Consider the following 20,308-nt stretch of genomic DNA (forward strand, 5'->3'; position numbering starts at 1 on the left):
TGTTTTGAATTTTGTGGCCTGATCATACACAAGCATGCAACAGGAGAATCAATTCTCTCCACTTCCTCTGCTTATTAGCCCTGGAAATAGCATGGAAAAAATTATCTTTTATTAGCAAATACTTTCTTTATTATTTAACCAACCCTCATCATGAGATCCACTTGTGCCCTCCACTCCACTTCCCTATTTCTCAGCTCTGTTCACTTTATCCTTTCTATGGACAGAGGCCTTGCTGGCACAAGAGCATGTGGAAGCAGAAACTCAAGGCAACATCCACAGCATCACAGTCACTTGCCTCTTTCCAAGCTCCAGAGAGCTTTCTCACTCCTGGGTGGCAACAAAATGCAACACAACTACAGACAAACTCAATGTTCCCTAGCTGTAAATACCAGGATTTGTACTTCTGCTTGCACGAGTGAGTGTGAGTGTGCCCAAGTGGGCATTGCTGCCCTTCTGACCACGGAAGCCCATGGGCAGAAGATCCCATTTTAGCAGGATTGTGGTTTCCCTTTGGCCCTTCCAGTTGGATGCACTTTGGCAGCACAGACACGGCAGAGGAAAAGCCTGTTCCAAACTGCACTCCTAGCTCAAGCTCAGCACAATTAGAAGCAATCGCTAATCAAATGTTAATAAAGTAGAAGCAAGCTTTGGAGCTGGAAAAGTCAATTTCAGTGCTTGGAAAAACAATAAGATGGGCATGTCAGCTATTTTATCAGCTGCCCTAAAAGCAAATTCTTTCTCATGCTCTCTGCTTTGAGCTGTCTCAGGTTTTGTACTGCTGAGGCCATACTTAGCAGACCAAGTCCCAGACCTCTGCCTGCTCTGGGATTCCCTTCCCATGCATTGATCTTGGGTCACTCCTGATTTGGGGCTTCACCTCAGGCCATGGCAATGGGTGCCAAAAGGTGTGAATCACAGCTCTGAGACAATAAAGTGGCTCTGTGGCTCTTCAGCCACAAAAAAATATTTTAGTCTTAACTTCTAGCATTCAAAATACCATCTCCTGGAACAGGAAAAATCTGTACTGTGCAACACTGAGGGTCTAGCAGCACAACAGGACCCCCACCCTTTACTGTCTTCACAGGGTGCAGAGGAGATGCTCTTAGCTACCAGTAAATTGGTTTTCCTGGTCACTCTCTTGATAGCACAAATGAGCTGGTGACAGCAGTGAATTAGTGGCCAAAGGGTGGCCCTACTTTATGGATCATCAGCTTAATTCCAGATTAGCTATCAAACCCAACAACATCCCTATGGGTAAAGGAAGACAGATAAAGACCCCTAAGTGCTGGCAGTAATTAAAATGAGTCCACACTGGACAGTAAATCTCTTTTAGCAGCAGAAGGTGCTGCCAAGCCATTATGAATTGCTCCAGTATGGTGACAACAGGTTGATGCCCAGGACAAGATGCTCCCATGGACATGGAGGCTAAGGCAGAGGGATGGGCTCCTGCCAGCTCTGCCCCAGGCAGGGGAAGTGTCACTTCCCCAACCCCAACAAATGCTCATTCATCACAGGGCACATGGGAAAAAGAGATTACTCAGGCTTTACCATCAGCTCATTCAGTTTATATCAAGTTCCTTCCCCTTCCACCCTGCAGCTATTTACAGCTTGTTTTTGTGCAGGGTAGGAAGGAAAAGGACAGTGTGGGTGCCAAGTGGGGCTACAGGGTCCATCCCAGCCTGCTGGGGACCTGGGAAGTCCCCATGTGCTTCTGGCTCATCCCAAGCCTCACATTGATGCCAACACTGTGGAAATTATAGAATCACAGAATCTGCAGAGTTGGAAGGGACCCATCAGGACCATCAAGTCCAACTCCTGTACCTGCATAGGGCACCCCCAGGATGTGCCTGAGAGTGTCATCCAAATGCTGCTTTAACTCAGGCAGGCTTGGTGCTGTGTACACTTCTCTTGGGAGCCTGTTCCATTGCTAAACTGCTCTCTGTGTGAAAAAACTTTTCCTGATACCTAACCTAAACCTCCCCTGATTCAGCTTCCTACCATTTCTCCAAGTCCAGGAGTGAAGAAATTGGTGCCAGTCCCATCTCTTCCCCTTGTGAGGAAGTCAAATACTGCAATGAGGTCTCCCCTCAGCCTCCTTTCCTCCAGAACTAAATAACCCCAGAGACTTCAGCCTCTTCCCATAATTCAATCTTTCCAGACTGCCTGGAAAAATGAAACTAGGAAAGTCACCAAGACAGCTGTCCCCAGCAGGGAGATAACCACCCACACCTGAGGATGGTGAAGGCATTGCAAGATACTTCCTTCCTTGTTACCTGCAAGGCCTACCTCCTTTGAACCCTTTCCACATAATTTCATCACTGAAATAATTTCCCTGCTCTTTCTTCTCATGCTGTTTCTCAGTTTCCTACCAGCAACCCCAGCTGCCTTCCCCTCTCCTTTCCACCCACTCTGCATCACCAGACAGGAGAACCTGGACCAATTTCTCCACCTGCCAAGCAGCCACCCCTCAGGGCCTTGGCAACTGAGTGAAGAAAAAGCGTGGGAGCCTACATGGGCCAGGACCCATCACTGCTATTATCCATATTTTCCATATTTTGTTTAGTTATGTTGGATCAGAACCCCACTCTGTCATCCAAACACCCCTCAGGAAGACCCAAAGTACACATCACCAGAAGACAAAACACGAGACAACAAGCAAAGGAGGAGCACAAGGAACAAGATGACAATGGGTAGAGATGGAGCAATCAACCCCCTCATTTTCATCACACATTCTTCAGATATCTGAGCAGAGATAGTCTGGAAGGCAGGCACCCGGATGCAAGAGCATCTGGGAGGACAGGTAGATACCATAACACCTTCAGCTATCTGCTGAAAGAGCCCCACATGTCTGTGGAGGAGGATCAGCATGTCCAAGGCAGGGCAGCCCTGCAGCCCTCTTGCTGCCTGACTCCCGTCCCATCCCATCCCATCCCATCCCATCCCATCCCATCCCATCCCAGCTGCCTTGGAGTGGCTGGGAGATTTCCTCTTGGCTCACACAACCTCTCCAGCACACACAACCACACTCCAGCTCTCAGCAGTGTCTGCTGGGGTTGCCTGCAAGACAAACATCTCATCCTTAGCATCAGGTAGGACACAGCAAGCCGAAAGCTACACTGGAAGGATTTTCTTCACTTCCCCCCCTTCTGCCTCTACACACAAATTACAGGGAAATCTCTGCCCCAGACACTTCTCTTTTCCCCTGCAAGCTCCCAGTGCAAAGGGATTTCTCAAAAAAATGTATTTTTGTGCATAATGTTGTCTTGCACAGAGGTTTCCACCCAAACACCAGCACCCTGCCTTCCCAGGGGCTGTTCTTTCTAACTTTACCTCTGCATTCACCCCAAGGCACTGGAAGCCCAAAAAGCAACTGCGAGCAGCTCTGGTGAGCATCCCCAGATCTCCACAGAGCTCTCAAAGGGGACTGATACCTGTCCCATAAGCCAGTTACCTCCTGTCAGACAAGACAACTCAAGTAGTCCAGGGCTAGCAACCAAGCTGTTTATTTCAGCAGAGACTTTCAGGCAGGAGGATGCCATGGCAAACACTCCCCAAACCTGTTATCTAGGCAGGAGTGAGCAGCAGGTCTGCCCTCCCTGGGAACCTGCTGGCCACCACACTGGGACAGGTTGGATCCATCTAAGCCCTGGAACATACTCTTGGGGAGCTGAGGGTTCAGTGGCCTCCAGCATCCTGTCCCCCCCTCTGCCACCCCACAGTCACCTCTCTCCTGCCTGGAGAGCAGAGCAGGGGGGCTGCAGGAGGAAGGAGCTGCTGGGGAAGGTGCCCAGCTGGAGGGGGGGAGCCCCAACCCCCAAGCCCTGCTGCCACAAGCACTTATACACTTCATATTAAACACGAATTTGATTGAAACAAACCAGACCAGAGGTATTCCCAGAAATGGTGTCTCTCCATGGTCCCTAATCTATGGCTGATGTCTGGGCTGGCTCACGGGCAATGCCACAGCTTTCGTCTGCATTCACAGCATGGCTGCTGGTTGCTAAAACCCAAAGAAGTAAAAATTTAAGAGTTTCCCAGAGTTGGGAAATCAGCATCTGCCTCCTAGGATGAGTCTGCAAACAGAAGGAGACAACATCCAGGCTCCAGCACAGGCACTGCTGATACACTGGGTGCAACTCATCACCAGTACTGGATGCATCCAACAGAACCAGACCCTGCAAGGCTCAGGCCTCCAGAGCAAGAGGAGCTCTGCCCAGGATGGTTCTCCTACGCAGAAGCAGTCATCAGCTGAGCAGCTGAAGCAACCAAGCACTTAAATTATTTTCAAAGTCAGTGACTTTATATCCTCCCCCAGTGAGACCCAACACTTGCAGAGGAAGCCCTGAAACCCAGCGACACAAGTCTCACCCTCAGCATTTAGGAGTGTGCATGCTACACGGAAAGGTCAGTAACCTTCTTCCCCTTTGGTAGGCAGGAGGCATTTGACAGGTCCTGCCAAAAATAAGAAGTAATTTCCTGCCCATCACGATAACATCTTGATGGCTCAGACACCCATCCTCAGCCAGCTGCCTCCCTGCTTCCCATGTCTAACAAGACAGCATCTTCTCACGTGTGTCCTCAGGAAGGCCAGTCAAGCACACTTATTTCTTTTAAACAAGTGTTCCCTTACAGTACAGTGAAGCAAGGCCACAGGCAATAGACACTGCTGCAATCTAAACCCTCTCTCTTTGCTCTGCTGAAAGGACCCTCACAGCACACGCTCCAACAGCAAGAGCACTAAAATACAACCTGGACTTTGCATTACTTACATGTCAAAAGCAAGCCAAGAAGTTTAATGAGCAACAGCATTAATTGAGAGAGCCCTCCTGAGCCATGAGGGTTGTTCACACCTGCCCCAAGGCAGACAGGTCAAAGCAGTGTCACTGAGTGGGGACAGGGACTGCCAGTGCAGAGAGCTGCCTAAATTACAAACATCTGCTTTGTCAGCAGGTGTAAGAAAAGAAATGAGATCACAAATTATTCATTATCTAAAATGTACAAAACCTCTTGCACCTTCTGACAGTGGCACAGCTTGGATGAAAGCTGCAGCAGTCTTTGCTGGCTGCTGCCTCCACGTGAAGTGGGACAGACCATCAGGACAGGTCCCAAAAGCAGCCTCAGCTCCTTACCAAGCCAAGCCAGTGCTTTAAAAAAGGGACCACTTTTTGCCAGGACAGGATTGCTGAGTGGCATGTAGGTCCAATACCCCTTCTACTTCATATCAGGCAAGCTTTGGTGACAGTTGTTGCACGAATGAAGCTATTGAGACCAAATTAAGAGCTTCAGCCAACTTACATCTTCCTAACACAGTAGTAAGACACCTTGCATTTTCTTGCACTCAAAGGGATGCCAAACCAATGAGTGCTTTCAGTTCTGTCAGGGTACTGAGCAGTCAGGATATGGGAGGACTCCTCTGCTACCCATCCCCAGCTGCTGTCATGGAGCAGACACACATTAACACCTCTGGGAGAAGGAAAGCCATAAAAGCAGCTTGTTCCCACTGCAGACTGAGTGGTTTGGTGAAAAGGCAGAACTGCACTGGGGAAATCTCCAACTCCAACCTTCCCACAGCTCAAGATGGCGTAGGAACGTCACAGGTGCCCCTGGTCCTGGCACTGCATCCACAGTCCATGCACAGAGCCAGCCCTCCCTGTCTGCACCAGGGCTGACAGTAATGCTTTCTCTTCCCTTCCCCTGAGCACATCATCAGGAAGCTGTTCCACAAAGTCAGGCTGGAACCAAAAGTAACATTATTGTTGAGTCTTCTCAAGAACAAAAGCAATCAGATTTGTTCTGCAGCCCAGACAACTGTAAGATACATTGCAGGCCTTCTCTGGATTGTAAAGATTAGCTCTCTGAATCCCAGTCCCCTTTCAGTCTGGACCACACTTTAAAAACCTTAAAGTTAAGTCAAATATTAGAGGAAAACACATAAATGAGAAAACTACCAATCATCCCACTGACGACAGTGTGCTTTGTTACTGGGACCATCTGGAGCTGGGCATCTACTGATTAAATCACCAGCCTGAGTCACAGCACAAGGTGACACTTGATACAATTAACAAGGCCCAGAATAACTGTAATTAACTGTTAATTTGGTATCAATGGCTCTACTTACACCATCTTTTGCTGCACAAGGATTCCTCCAGGTTGTTTCCTCTACAACAGGATAAACTCCAGCACTGGTACAGGATATCTGGTGTTTGTTTTAAAGCACTGCTGTGCATCAGCTGCATGTTTGGGACACAAAAGCAAATGAATCCCCTTTAAAGGTATTTTTTTGCCAGCTGATTTCCATGGAATTGTTTGCAGGTTGTTCCCTGCAGGACACACCTGAAGCACCTGTATCACTGCCAGAGCTGAAGCCAGAGCTGAAGGGGCAAAGTTGAATCTCTTCTCATGCATAAGATTACAGTAACTTGGGAATTTCAGGGAAGAAGAGTGGTAAAATGCTATTTATATTACCCAAAGGTGATGAACATCAAAATACAAAGTGGTGTGGGAGTAGGCCAAAACTGCCACCCATCCAACCTCAGCCCCAGCAGCTTCCTTCTTCTTGCTGAGAAAAGCAGAGTTGGATGCAGCACCTGGGAAAGCTTTGCTGCTCCTAAAGCCTCAAATGAGCTAAATATCTATTCCAATACTAGACAAGTGGTGAAACACCACAGCAACCTGGAAAGCCAAATGGAATTAGCAAAAGGGAAGCACAGGTGAGACATTTCTTTTTCATATTGATGAAGGAGACACAAGGCTTCAGATGGAAACACACCTTTCCCAGTTCTCTCCCACATGTTCCCGAAATTCATTGTCAAGGGAAAGATAAACAAAAGTAGGAAGGACAAGGAAATAATGAATCTTGCCTCAGAAAATGATAGCTCTGCAATCTCATTATTTACCAAAAAAGGGACATGTGGGAATGGACCAAAGGACTTGGGTGCTCCACTAAAAAATCCTACAATTAATTATTTTCTCCAAAAACTGGCTGACAGGGCAACTTCAGATACTGATGGGCATTTTGGCACTATCTTCAATAAAACCCCCCAGTCAGGAAGAGATAGCAGTCATGGCCAGGCTTACACAGCACATCAGAGATGCTCAGGCCTTCAGAACAACTCCAAGCTTCAATGTCACTGATCAGTACCAGAAATGCACCTATTTACCACCCTTTCCTTACTGAAAATGGGAAATACCTCACATTCCACAGCACATGTAACTGCAAAAGCAGTAAAAGAGGGAGGCTTAACAGTGCAGCCCTTACGCTCCCATCTCATGCAAGACCGTAAGAAAAAGAGGTCAGAAACTTCAGCAATCTGTTTAAAAACAAAACACACACAAACACACTGGGTCCAAATACTCTCAAGCTTTTTGAAAACAAACAAACAAACAAACAAACAAACCCCAACAACATTTTGGGAGACCTGTGGGTACAGCGTTGCCCAATAAACATAACTGTGGGATATTTGCAGATAGGGGCTCAGCTGGCAAGGAGGGGTTTGGGTTTAAAAAGCAACCCAACAGTCAGATATGTTCAAGATTAATTATGTTCTCATTACAGAGGGTCACACTTCCTCTGATTTAACTGGCCTGGCAAAATCCTGTAATTGCCACTTGCATATGGAGTTGGAGAGCATTAACCTGGTGTGTTAATGAGAGCCAAGGCATGGTTCAAAAGCAGGATGGAGCTAGACTTTAAATACCAGGCCTAGACTTGGTGGAGCTACAGATTATTTTGTGTAGTAAAAGAAGAATTAGGTGATTCATTCCAAAATGCATTTGTCATTAAAATAAAAATCTTCTGTCATTTTATTTAATAGCCTTAGTAAGAAATAATTGCAATGTCTGGTTGCTTTCAACAACATGTGTTTTTAATATTTTAATTGTTACAAACTGTTTAATAATGTTGAACAAAAGGCATGTCCAAGTAATTATTGTGTTTATTAACATTTCTTTTGAGGACTTGATAAATTATATTACACATATACAGCACTTAAAACATTGTAGTGTTAACTTATTAAATTAGAAGTGGAAAATTAGCCAAAAAGCAACTTGTTTTGGTGCAGTTTAAATACTGTATTTTCAAGTGATAAGGGTTGTGCATCGCATTATTTAACAATCTGGCAGTTTGTGCATTTTTCTAATTATTATGCTGCTTCATCTGGCTATGGAATTAAAATACAGTGGGAGCAATAAACCTCACAAAGCCTAGCAGGCCACAGAGAGTTGTGGTTCCACCAAATCTGTCAGAGTCACGGATTCTTCTGAAGGGGAAATACATTCTTGAAAACTCCTCAGCTCCCCAGGCTCTCCCATAATAAACTCAATAGTTTTTCCTGCTTGGACAAGGACAGCCCCCCAAGACCCCACATCTCCTCCAGGAGAAGATGCAGGGTCCCTGTTCCTACTTTTGCTGCTCCAAGCATCAACCCCCTGCAGTGGGGTTAAACCCCCTTCATCATCCTCAATGCTTCACCATACTCTATATTTTTAGCAAAGAGGTTGAGAGACTCAGGCACAAGGGCATCGAGCTGTTCCCAGGACTATTTTGTTTACATTTGATTCAATCAAGTTGTGGCCTTTTGGCCCCTTTCCAAATTAACTCCTGGGTGACCTCTGCCATGCCCTGCACTGCAGGCTGCAGGGAAACAGCCCATTAAACCTACAAACAAATACAGGACATATTGGTTGATCAACCCAGCTTGAAATGCAGCTATTTGAAAGTCAAGACATGCTTTTTGCAAACTTGAACTCTATTTTGTCTTCGGTCATTCCCACCTCTGGGACTGCCTTCTTCTTTTTTCTTTTTTTTTTTTTTTTTTTTTCCAGCTAAAGCTCTGTGTTTTACTGCCTCGTAAAACTTCAAAATTTTGTTCTCATCCTCCAGTAAACCCCACGAAGGGCAACACAAGGCACTTTCACACAGGGCTCACTGCAGGACCCAGGTCTTTACTCCTAGCACATGAGGAAAGGCAGAGAGATCCTGCTTGGGGGGGAACAGCTGTAATGCTCCAAGAAATTTTGTGTTCCCCTTATTTCCAAAGAAATAAATCAAAGCAGGTTTCTCAGGGTCTGTGAAAGCATATTGCCTGGATTCCAATCCCCAAAGGCTTTGTCTTTTTTTCAAGAGCTTACATGGTAGTTAGATTTCTGGCTAGAGAATATGCAATATGATAAAAACACAGCCCCTATATGGGGCAATAAATTACAGATTGTTTGATGTGGAAACCAAAGAACTGTCAAACTCCAGTATATATGAAAGATTCTAAATGAGGCCTTAACTCCAGTGTCTGGAAATGTACAATATGTTTCCAGGCCTTTCAGTCTTGTAAAGACACATCTCCCTCCGTCAAGTTTCCTCCTATGGATTTTATTCTTCATTTTTTGTGGGGTTTCTTCCCCCTTTTCTTCCAGTATTACACTCCCCCTCCTAGAGATGGTCCTATGATAAACATCAGGATTTATCTAAGCATAAAAAGGGACCAGAACTCAGCACAAGCTTAAACAGGTAAGTGTAGTAAGGACAGGGTAAAGCATCAGAGCCCCATAAGCACTGCAGAGAGCACACAGGCAGCTGGGGACACCATGGGTCCCATCTCCATGCATACCTGTTAAAACTTGAACCTTATCCCCATCTGTTGGCCACCTAAATGTCTCTGTGGTGGGAGGAAAATTGAGTGACCTGAGGAAATAGCACACACCATCTTTTGCACAGGGATGCTACCAAGTCAAAAAAAAACTGAGCAAGACCTCATGCTGACACAGAACAACATTTCAATTTTAATGGAGTTTAACGTATGGGATGAGTGAAACCCCTTCTAGCTGGAAACAGACCATCATCCACTCTGGGAAATAAAAGTTAGGAACCAATTCCAACTCATTTTCCTGAAGGTGACCCTTGGCCTCCCAGCTGAGATCACAGTGCTAATATTTATGGATGGGCTATTCATGCCTCTGGGCATGCAGCAAAAATAAATCAAAACTTGGTAGACATCTAACAGAACAACAACAAAAAAATAATAAATCCTTACTTCCAATATGGCAATAATAAACCCTCTCACCAACACACAGAAAATAGCACCACCCACAATCTCACAATCAGGTGTCAAAATGCTCTGGAGTCTTGATGGGATGAGCAGGCATCACCGAGAGGATTCAGCCAGAATGGGCTGACTTGAGACAGCACATCACTCAGGCAGCAAGCTTTATTCATTTATTTATTTTATCTTGATAAAAGGTGCTTGAACCAAACTAATGCAATCTGGCAAACTTGTACTTCCCCTCGTCGCTGGGTTAAGTCTTCCATACTCTTTTCAATTCCCACAGATTTTGTGCTAATGTGCAAACACCATTCTCATTTCAAACTGCAAAAATTTGATGAGACTTTTCCATATATGGGTGCACATTTACCCAGATTCAGTCTGAGCTGACATGAACTAATGAGTTTCCACACAAAATACATTTCCCAAAGTCAAGGAAGCTCAAAACTTCCTGCTTAAAGAATCCACATTTTTCAGCAGCACAAGCAGCCTGGAATAAATCGGTGCCAGCTCATCAGCAAAGTACAGACATTAGCAAAAATCTACAAGTAAAAGTTGCGGAACACTTAAAAATTGCACCATCTAGCATGGCTCCTTAATCTGTCCACATCCACAAAATCCACACTCCAGCTCCAACACAACACATTATATGCTACTAAATTCACAATTTACTGGTACTCACATGGGTAACCCAGTTTATAGCTCTGAGTACTACAAATAATTGAAAAGATGCTCTTTTCTCCAAAATATTCTGGATGTTTGAAAACCCTTAAATGCTGTTGCTGGCTTGAGCTTGCTGAATGAGATTTTCACCCCTGCCCAGCCCAGAGTCCCCACTGCTTCCCAGATCTGAAGCCAGCACCTGAAAAGCACAACTGTAATTCATCCAGAGCTGCTCCTTCAACATTTCCTACTTTTAGCATTCAAGATGCATTCCAGATGTGAGGGAAAGTACAAAGCTTCAATAGGCCAAGAAAATAAGTGTGATGGTGAGCTATGACACCCCATATCCCAAATTTAAGTGACCTCCACAGTTATTTTCCCAGTACATTAGCTATTTACAGTAAACTAAAGAATTCATGCAGGAATAGCTAGGTTCATAACTACTTTTTGCAGATCACTTCCCATTTTATTTTCATTTTATTCTCCATCCCCCTATTTCTCAAACACAACTTTACAAGGGGGCTCAATATTCTCCCAGACTCTGTATTTATGCCTTTTAAACCCAAACGACTCACCTGCCCCCCATAACACATTCCAATCCAATATTGCAAGCTAAAGAGGGGAAGCACTTTAAGAGATCATGATCAAGCTGAGCATATTCACACCCTTATCACTATTTTTCCCAGAGCAGGGGCTAACAAAGACACAGCTCCTGCGAGCAGCTGAGCTCAGGGTCTCCCGTTCTGCTTCTCAGCAGCCTGAACTGTTCAGCAAAGACCTAACTTGACCCAATCTGGCAGCCAGCATTTCACAACCACTTTATGTCAGCAGTTTCAAGTGCACTAATAACCGTGTTTTGTTCCCTGCGACTTTCTCACTGTGAACGGCAAAATATCATTATCACCTGCAGGTTGCAGCCTGCCCTCTACCCCATTTAATAGGGAGCCCATTATGCTATTCCCACCCAACCACCCCTCCCACCCACCCCCCTTTTTAATAATTCTGGGCTGCTGGCAGATGGCACAGCTCTGTGTGGGAAGGCAGAGTCGGGCTGTGCTGCCACTGCCCGTATCAGCTCCCGGGTGCCAGGGTGCTCCTGGAGACGCCAAGTCCCTCACTGCATCCCGCTCCCAGGCAGCAGCAAAGGAGGTGTGGCAGCATCAGAAAGTGCAGGGGTTAACCCGGGAAGTGCTATGGAAACAGTCCCAGGCAGGCTGGGAGCAGGAAAGCAGAGGTTAGCAGAAAAGTCGCTAAGGCAGCAACTCCGGGCAGAGCAGCCCTCACAGCTGGGAAGCAAAACTGGGATTAACCCTGGGAACCTGCTGCTGCCCAAAGCATGATGCCAGAGCACCCTGGAACACAGTCCCCACTGGTAAGAGCTCCCTTGGGAGAGACCAGGCAGCTCTGCTGGATTAACAAACTGCACTACTGCCCGAGTGCTTGCCCTGCAAGGTCCCAATGCTGTGTTTGCCTAGGAAGTACAGAGTTGAAGCTATCAGCCTACTTAAAAACATCTCCTCTATGAGTTGCTCAGTGACACAGAGAGGAGAGCAGAGTCCAGAGCTAGACCACAGCCCAGCTGGGCTGAGACAACACTGCAGAGGAGCTCTGGGAGGTTCACAATGGCGAGTTGGATGCCGTGCTGAGGTGCCACCTAATCCCTTGGCAGCAGCAGGGCTTGTTCACAGATCTAACTTGGCCTGGCATGATGGGTAGAGACAAGATACTGCTTGCCCTGGCAAGGATGCCAGGTCTGAGACCGTGGGAAGGAAGCTTCCTCCCCGACAGAAAGGGTCTCACCCAGCTCTACCACTTCTTCATTCAATGGTAACTTGCCCCAGCAGTGACCAGGGGTAGATGACCAAGAAGACACAGCAAAGAAAAAAGTTATCCTCATTGCATGCCATTAGCCATGCCAAAGGGGACTCTTCAGACCAGGGGGGACATGAGGTGCATGCCACATACACCCCTGCTAGCACCCTGTGCTTGGGGGCACCCCAGTACCTTCCACTGGGGGGACGGGTGCCCAGCAGAAGTGCACAGCAGGGATGCACTCACACATCCTCCCAGCCTCAGGCTGAGCCCTGGAGGGCTGCAATGGCCATGCCCTGTGCTGCTCCTGCTGCACCCACAGAGCTCCCTGGCATCATGATCAATCAGGACCTGCCACACGTGCCCTGCAAGCCTGGCACTGCACAGGGTCAAGGTGACACTGGCTCTACACACAGCTGTGGAAGGTGAAGATGCTCCAGGTTGTCTGGCTGAGCTCAAAGACAGTGTGTGTGGGAAGCCAGACCAATTTGGAAACCACCCACTCTACAGCCACCCCCAGTGCAACAAACCTGGTTGATGTGTTTAAGTTTGTCAATAATCTGGCTGATCACTGGCTCAGGACCTTTCATCTTCACCTCATGGTTGCCAGGCTGATTTTTTGCTCCATTCCTTGGGATCTGGGGACTGTAGCTGTGGAAGTGAGAACAGAGGAGACCACAGTGTGATTGGGCTAATATAGAGGTGACCTTTAAAGTTCAGTACAAACAAGAGAAATCCCAAGATAAGCACCAGTCCTTTCCAAAACAGAAAGTGCAAAACAGTTAATAATGACAAAGAAAAGGCAGAGGATTCCTATAAATATTTCTGCTCTGCTTTTGCAAAGCAGCAAGATGATGTACTTGTATCACTTGAGGACAATGAAGTCCTTTCCAGTCCATTAGTAACCAAGGAAGATGTTAAACAGTATACAAGAGGGATAAATATTTTCACATAACTTGCACCCAAGAGTCCTAAAAATGTTGGCTCAGAAATTCTGGCTTGCTCATGTTTGTTTAAAATAAATCTTGGCAGACCACAGAGACTCCAGTACAAGAGCAGTAGTGTTGTGCCCACAGCCAAAAGAAAAATGAGTGGGATGACCCAGTTAACTGCACACTGATTAGCACAACATCAACCCCCTTGCAAAATAATGACTATCACTGATGTGTGATTTCAATAATAAAGAATTAAAGCATCAGAATATAATTAATGCTGCCAACACTGCTAATGGAAAATAGGTGTTGTCAAACAACCCTGATTTCAGTCTTTGATGAGATCCAGCCTTGGGGATCAAAGTGACTGCTTAGAACCTACCTTGACTTTGGTGCGGTGCTGGGCTCTGCACCAGGTGCTATCCTGATGTACACAGGTACTGTGCAAGTCAGCAAAGCACCCATAGCAAAGCACATTAAGAACCAGTGGAGAGATCCCCAGGTACAGTTCTCCACAGGGATCCACCAGCTGCCAGGGCAGCTTTGCAGAAGAAAGGTGGCCAACCCTGTGCTCAGCTTTCTCACCAGCAATTAGGAAATAAATACATATTCACTGCTGGAAAATTAATGGAGTGACAATGTTTATCAGAGCACTAAAAACGAGGAGGTGAGGGGCAGAGGGATGGATGCATGTTTGCCTTTAGAGGAATGTGTTTCTGCACTCCATACCTGGGTAACCTGTTGCTCAGAATGCAAGACAAGCATCTCTGCACCAAGCTCCCACTTAGCCAGAGGTTGGCACCAGTGACTGCTGGCAGGCACAGCAGTGTCACAGAGCACACCGGTGCCTTCTTGAGCTGGGGGTTCTTGGTGTTCACTGTAGTCTCAGTGACAGGCCATGGTACTCTACAAGCACAAAACAAGCCCTCATTTCCAAGAACTGACAGCCCGAGCACACGCTGCCAAACCCCAGCACAGACTATGAAAGTGAGATGGCCGAGATAACACCAGCATCCGTCTGCTCCACTCTGTGCCTGGTTTTCCCATGCTGTGGGAAAACATGATGAACACTCCTTTCTGAGATTCATCTCCTATCATTTTCCTTAGCCAACTCCCAGCACTAGCCTTGCTGACTGCCCCCCCTGCCTGCTAATCCTTCATCCCCGAGCTGCTGGGTGAGCCTGGGTGATGACAGTCAGCCCATTTCACAGAGGTTTTGTGGAGGAAGTGGGACTTCAGCAGGGATTTAAAAGAGGGGAGGGAGACAGAAGGAATGGTGGGGCCAGCTCAGGGAGGATGCTCTGCTGGGGGAAGAAAGCAAGAGGCACAGAGACATTCAGTCACAACGATTTTTGGGGCACAGAGAGGATTTTGGGCATGCACAGGGGGGGTTGGCCCCAGTCAAACTCTAAATTAGGAATGAGACCAAATCAGATAGGTCAGGATACAAAGATAACTCCAATTTTATAATGGAGCCACAGGAATCTGTCCCTAACCTGAAATATTCACATTATTTACAATGCAGCATTAAGGCTGACTTCTACTCCAAGGCTTTTTCAGAGCAGGAGCTACAAGGACAGGAGTGCTCTGTGTCTCCACCTGGCTCTCTCGCTCCTCAGCAGTGGGCTGAGAACTGCCTGCCCCACAAGAGGCTTCACTGAAAGGAGTGACAGACAAAAAAGGATGGGAGACCAAAAAAAAAGATGTTTGTGCTACTGACAGAGGATCACACTATTGTGATGTTCCTGTGTTCGGGCTTGAATAGCTTGTCTAGGTAGAGGAGGAGAATCACAGCAAAGCAGAGACTTGGGTCTCCCAAGCCCCCTCAGCTCCTCAGCCAGGGCAGCTGCCTGCAACCCAGCCCCATGCAGCCCCTCCCAGGTAGACAGACCCATTCCAGCAGCTCAATTCTCCACCCACCTCTCCCCATGCTGAGGCCTCCCATTAGGACTCAGCATTTTGCAAAACACACAGTTGTGAGGGGGTTTTGTTTGTTTGTTTGTTGCTTTAAAAGCTGCATTATCCTGGGAAGTACAAAACTCAGCTATACCCCAGATGTAATAGCTGCACTTCAGAAAAACACTCACACGTGCAATTAGAGGCTCGTTGTAGGCTGAAAGCTGAGTGACTACCAGAAACGGGGCCAGAGAGAGCCCAGGCTGGCTCAGAGCCTGCACCAGCCCGGATCCAGCAGCAGCTCTGGCTTCCCAGCACTGATAGGCAGCAGGACCACAAGCTCCGAGCACCATCTCGTGGGAAGATGCTGCTGCCACAAGCACAGACCTGCCCGGCTCTGCAAATCCTTGGGCTTAACTTTTTGCAGGGGAAAAAAGGCAACAGGAGCAGTGAGCCATTAAACCTGCTGCTGGCTTTGTCACACAGCTGAATGCCACCATGCCAACCTGATGAACACATCCAGTGGCAGAATGTAAACATCCACATGACACGTGGCTTTTTAGATGCCAAAAAAAAAAAAAAAAGACCGTTTTTTGTGCCATTATAAATTTAATTTAAAACACTAATTTCAAGTACGTTGCTGAACAGTATCAGATGGTTTGACAGATTTAACTAGCAGGATAAATGTCCCAGAGGTTTTAGCAAGAGCAGAAGTAAGCCCACTTGGTGCGTACCCAAATTAACATAAACTCTCTCCTAAACATTTTTATACAAAGAAACTCAACAGCTTGGGTTTGATTGGGCAAAGCCCCTTCTGAAATCCACACAATGACTGCCAGAGAGGGTTTCTGTAGCCTACACAACGTTGTACAGGAGGGAGGAACACAGCTATGGCAGGTCACCATAACTTCATGTCCAGAGACCAGAACTGTTTTCTAGAAGATAGAGTCCCTGATGTGACCTCACCTTCCCTAGGGGGACAAGGTTACCAGAGAAGGAAGCAAACCTGAAAGCATCTGCAGGTGGATCTCTCCCTCAAAGTGATGCTGGAGAAGCAGAGTGCCCCTGCCTGGTTCTTCCCACCTGGCCAGGCACAAATGTTTGTGATAAACCCAAAATGAACTATCTGCATCATTACACAAGTCACTTGGAGCAGCAAGACAGTGGGGTCTGCAAGCTGCACTTCTTTGAGCACGAATAGCAAAGAAGCATGGGGACACACAGCATCCAAAGAGCCAGAGCCAAGCCCCTTTGTGGTTTGGGGGCTTCAAAACACGCTGCCTCTGCACTGAGGAGCTGAGACCTCCTGGTGAATTTGGGTAGGATGGGGACCCCAGCTCCCCCTCAGCTGTGTGCCTCTCTCACACACACCAGGGCCAGGCTGGCACACGTTCAGGCACGGGGGATGCAGCCAAACGAAGAGTTAAAAGCTGAAATGTAGATTCAGTGGGGGATGGACATTCTTGAAATGCCAGAAAAGCTGGGAAAGGCAGCTGGCACCCCTCCCTGCAGCCTCGGCCAAGCAGAAAGGCCTTAATAATGGCAGAGATGCCTTTGCAGACCCCATTGAGCTGAAGGATGGGGGGGCTCCTAAGGCAGACCCCATGCAGGCTCCCGTGGGACTGATGGGCTCTCATGTCCCACTGCAAAGCAAAGCATCTCCTTCCTCCTATGTTTCTCAGCCACAGCTCAAAGCAGGTATCTCAGAGCCATCTTAAGCTGCTTCCATAAACCAGATCCTTCTGCAGGACACTTGTGCCACACTGTGAAACCCATCACGTACGTCTGCCATGGTGATACCCACATTGAACAGCAAATATGCACAGTGGTTAAAGCCCACACCATGGTCCCAGGGGGTCCCTGCACTGAGGGGATATCAGTGTTGCAACACGAGCAGGGGTCTGGCTTCCACTTCATAAGCAAAGCCCAAAATACTTTCTTCCTTGACGTGTGTCAACGTCAGCCAGCAGCATCTCTTTGCCTGGGCTCCCTGGGTAGGGGTGTTCTTGCTGGGGACAAGGTATTTTCCATAGACAAATGTCACATTGTAAAACGTGCTGATAAGCAGTGCTTGTTAAAAACAACTTTAAAGACAACAATGTGACAATCTGAGGTGTTCTGTGGGGGCAGCTCAGCTACAGACCCTTCCTGCTCCTTCTCATCCACCAACAATAAATGGCCAAGTGTGCAGCCAAATTAAAGAGATTTTCATCATTTTCCTCCCAGCAGTCCTCAAATGTCTCTTATGAAAGTTCTAATTCCAGTCCAAATGCATCTTCTTCCAGACTTTCATTTCAAAGTAAAGAAGATGACATATGCAATTTAAATACATGGCAATGAATGTAAAATGTGTGTTCAACCTACTTGGCCACATTAAGCTTAGAGATTAATTACTGCAATACCTAACGTGTGATTTAGAGAAAGTAATCCTGTAAGTCAAACATAAAGAATTACATCTTTAGAAAAAGGAAAGTAAGGTTTTCATTCAAATAACAATTAATTTATGCCTGCCTTCCAGTTGCAAATTCTTCAAATGCAGCTCCACAATGTAACCAGCTCAATATGGCTTGCAGGCTCTTCCCCTGCTATCTCTGTTTACTGAACCATACTTGTTTGGGGGAGTGGATGGGAGACAAATACAACACAGTCTGCTACAAGACAGGACTAAAGCACAAGAGAAGAGGATTTGTTGCACAGAACTTAATAACCAAACTTGAGAGAATGGGATTTCCAGCACCTGCAATCCGCTGAAGCTGCTCTGCCTTTCAGAACATGAATTACTACAGGCCACATGGGCTGGTGACCAAGTCACATAAGAGTAAAAAGACATGAAAAAGAGGAGACAAGAAATAAAAGTTTCTCCCCCACACTGCTGGCAGGAACCCAAGTCATCTCTGCAGCTGGTCTCCATGGGTCAGTAAAGGTGGGTACAGTGGTGATGCCCATGTTTTATTCTCTCTGGCCCAGCTCCCTTTTGGTTTTATGTGAAAACCTTAGTGTCTCATCAGTGGTGCAAACAGCAGGAGGCAAAAGGCTGAAAGAGCTGTTCCAACCCACCCATCCTGCTCTGCAGCTAGAAGATAACTCCTGGGTGAGTCTGTAAGAGATGGTAACATCTCCACCTGGTAGTTTCCTCTCAAAAGAGAGACTGTCCAGAGGTATCTGGTCAATCACACCAATTGCTCCAGGCTGGGTGTGAGCTGCAGGACACCCAAAAGCAGATCTACCCCAGCTCTCCTCTTCCATATGGGCTTCATGGTCCCATCATCCCTTGGCCATACACAGACAGACACTTGTTTTAGGGGGGCGCAGGTGACAGGAGAGATTTGGGGCGTATGGCTCTTGGGTGCCTTCCCAGCTGGCAATATGCACTTGACTGCTTGCAGCCATTGCAGACAGAGCTTGCAATTCCACAGCCAATTTACACCCCCAGCAGCTCTGAGCGAGCTCCTTCGAAAGATCCAACAGTCTCAGTGGGGAACTTTCTCACTTGAACAAAAAGGAGACATTTTCTGCAGGATTTCCAAATGTCAGCCACGTTGCAGCCTGGTCTCACTACCACAAGAGCCCTTTGAGATCCTGCTCTATGGGTTCCCTGCCAAATGGAAGTGCTGCCTCTTCCCACCCACCTTACACAACGCGGTGCAGACATTAACTGTGCTGTTGCAGATGTTAATCTGTTTTATTAAATGTGAAGTCTCACCTGGTTCTGGAAGAAGGGACTTTAAGAACAGCCAAAAAATATTCATAGCAAACAGGGAGTCTGAAGTATACAGGGACAGCCTGGAGACTCCTTCCATTCTTCCTTCAGTTGAGTAAAGATCAAGACAAATAGATTATGGAAAAAAATTGTTAAGCCTGAGACCAAGCAGAAGACTTAATATAGGAAGATTCATGATCCTAATGTCTGAAATACCCTGGATAGAATTATGAACACTCAATAACCCACTGAATTTGCCTACTATCCTTTCACTATAGCTTACATTTGCTACAAAGCTGTGTTTTATGTGCCTGAAAAGTTATACAGCCTCTCTCTTTGGGGAGTCCATTGTATCAGATATTTTGCAACACTGCCAGAAATAACCAAACCCTTCATGAACTAAAGGGTTATTGCTGGCATGGAATTTCCTTTGTTCTAATTAGAGAATCTCATTTTTCTCTCTTGCTTCCAATTGTGCTTTCATTGTTTATGATTTGTATGATTAAAATAAACCACAGTACGTTGGCAACAGCAAGGAAATCTGAGACTTCGAGCTTGAAGAGGAGAATCTGGCAAGGTGCTAAAAATATATTAATTTGGAATTGGTAGAAAGAGAATAAGAGATATGTGGGTGATTAGATCAATGTACAAGCTTGTCTTGAGAAATTTGGAAATGACAGTATCTAACAGTAATACCTAATGTGCTTACAAGTTTTGCAGCAGACAAATGTTGCTGTCAATCCATTCAGCACTGCTTGAAAGGAATATGCTCATGGAAGATTATTAAACTGACTTTAATTGGCTTTTAGTATTAAATGCTGCAAACCCCTGATACTACATGTAAGGCTCAAATCACCTTTGAGCTTCAGATGCTTATCTCCCATAGAAACTGAGATGAGTTTGATATCTCAACACTCACTTGACTTAAGCTGAAACCTTTCAAGGCACTAATTATTCAGTCAGGATTTCAGTGATAAGAATCAGCCTCTGTTTTCTCTCTATGTTGGATGCAGGTAGGGATTATGGAGACCACACATCTTCTCACAAGCCAAAACACCTAGAGAGGAGGTGGGAGAAGGGAGCAAGGACATGTAGACAAAGAGGCAAGGAAAGGCATGATGGCAGCCCTTGCTTTGGCAGGTTTAAAATGTTTCATCTTCATCCTTTCTCCATGTCCAGCACTGTCCTATCTCAGGGAGGAGATAGGACAGTTAATTGAGCCCAGGAAAGTTGTAATGAGGTGCACAGGGATGCAAAAAGACAGAAGGAGA

The 20,308-nt window shown here is 46.4% G+C and overlaps 1 protein-coding gene across 1 annotated transcript in view; it reads right to left on the reverse strand.

Moving 5' to 3' along the window:
* The window catches only part of GPC3 (glypican 3), a 150,162-nt gene that overhangs the window by 32,088 nt on the left and 97,766 nt on the right, over positions 1-20,308 (reverse strand). The window contains exon 6 of the mRNA XM_030449014.1: positions 13,040-13,160. Coding sequence (XP_030304874.1) covers positions 13,040-13,160 — 121 coding nt within the window. The remainder of the gene's footprint in view (positions 1-13,039; positions 13,161-20,308) is intronic.

Source organism: Calypte anna, chromosome 4 (assembly GCF_003957555.1).
Source record: "Calypte anna isolate BGI_N300 chromosome 4, bCalAnn1_v1.p, whole genome shotgun sequence".
NCBI lineage: Eukaryota > Metazoa > Chordata > Aves > Apodiformes > Trochilidae > Calypte > Calypte anna.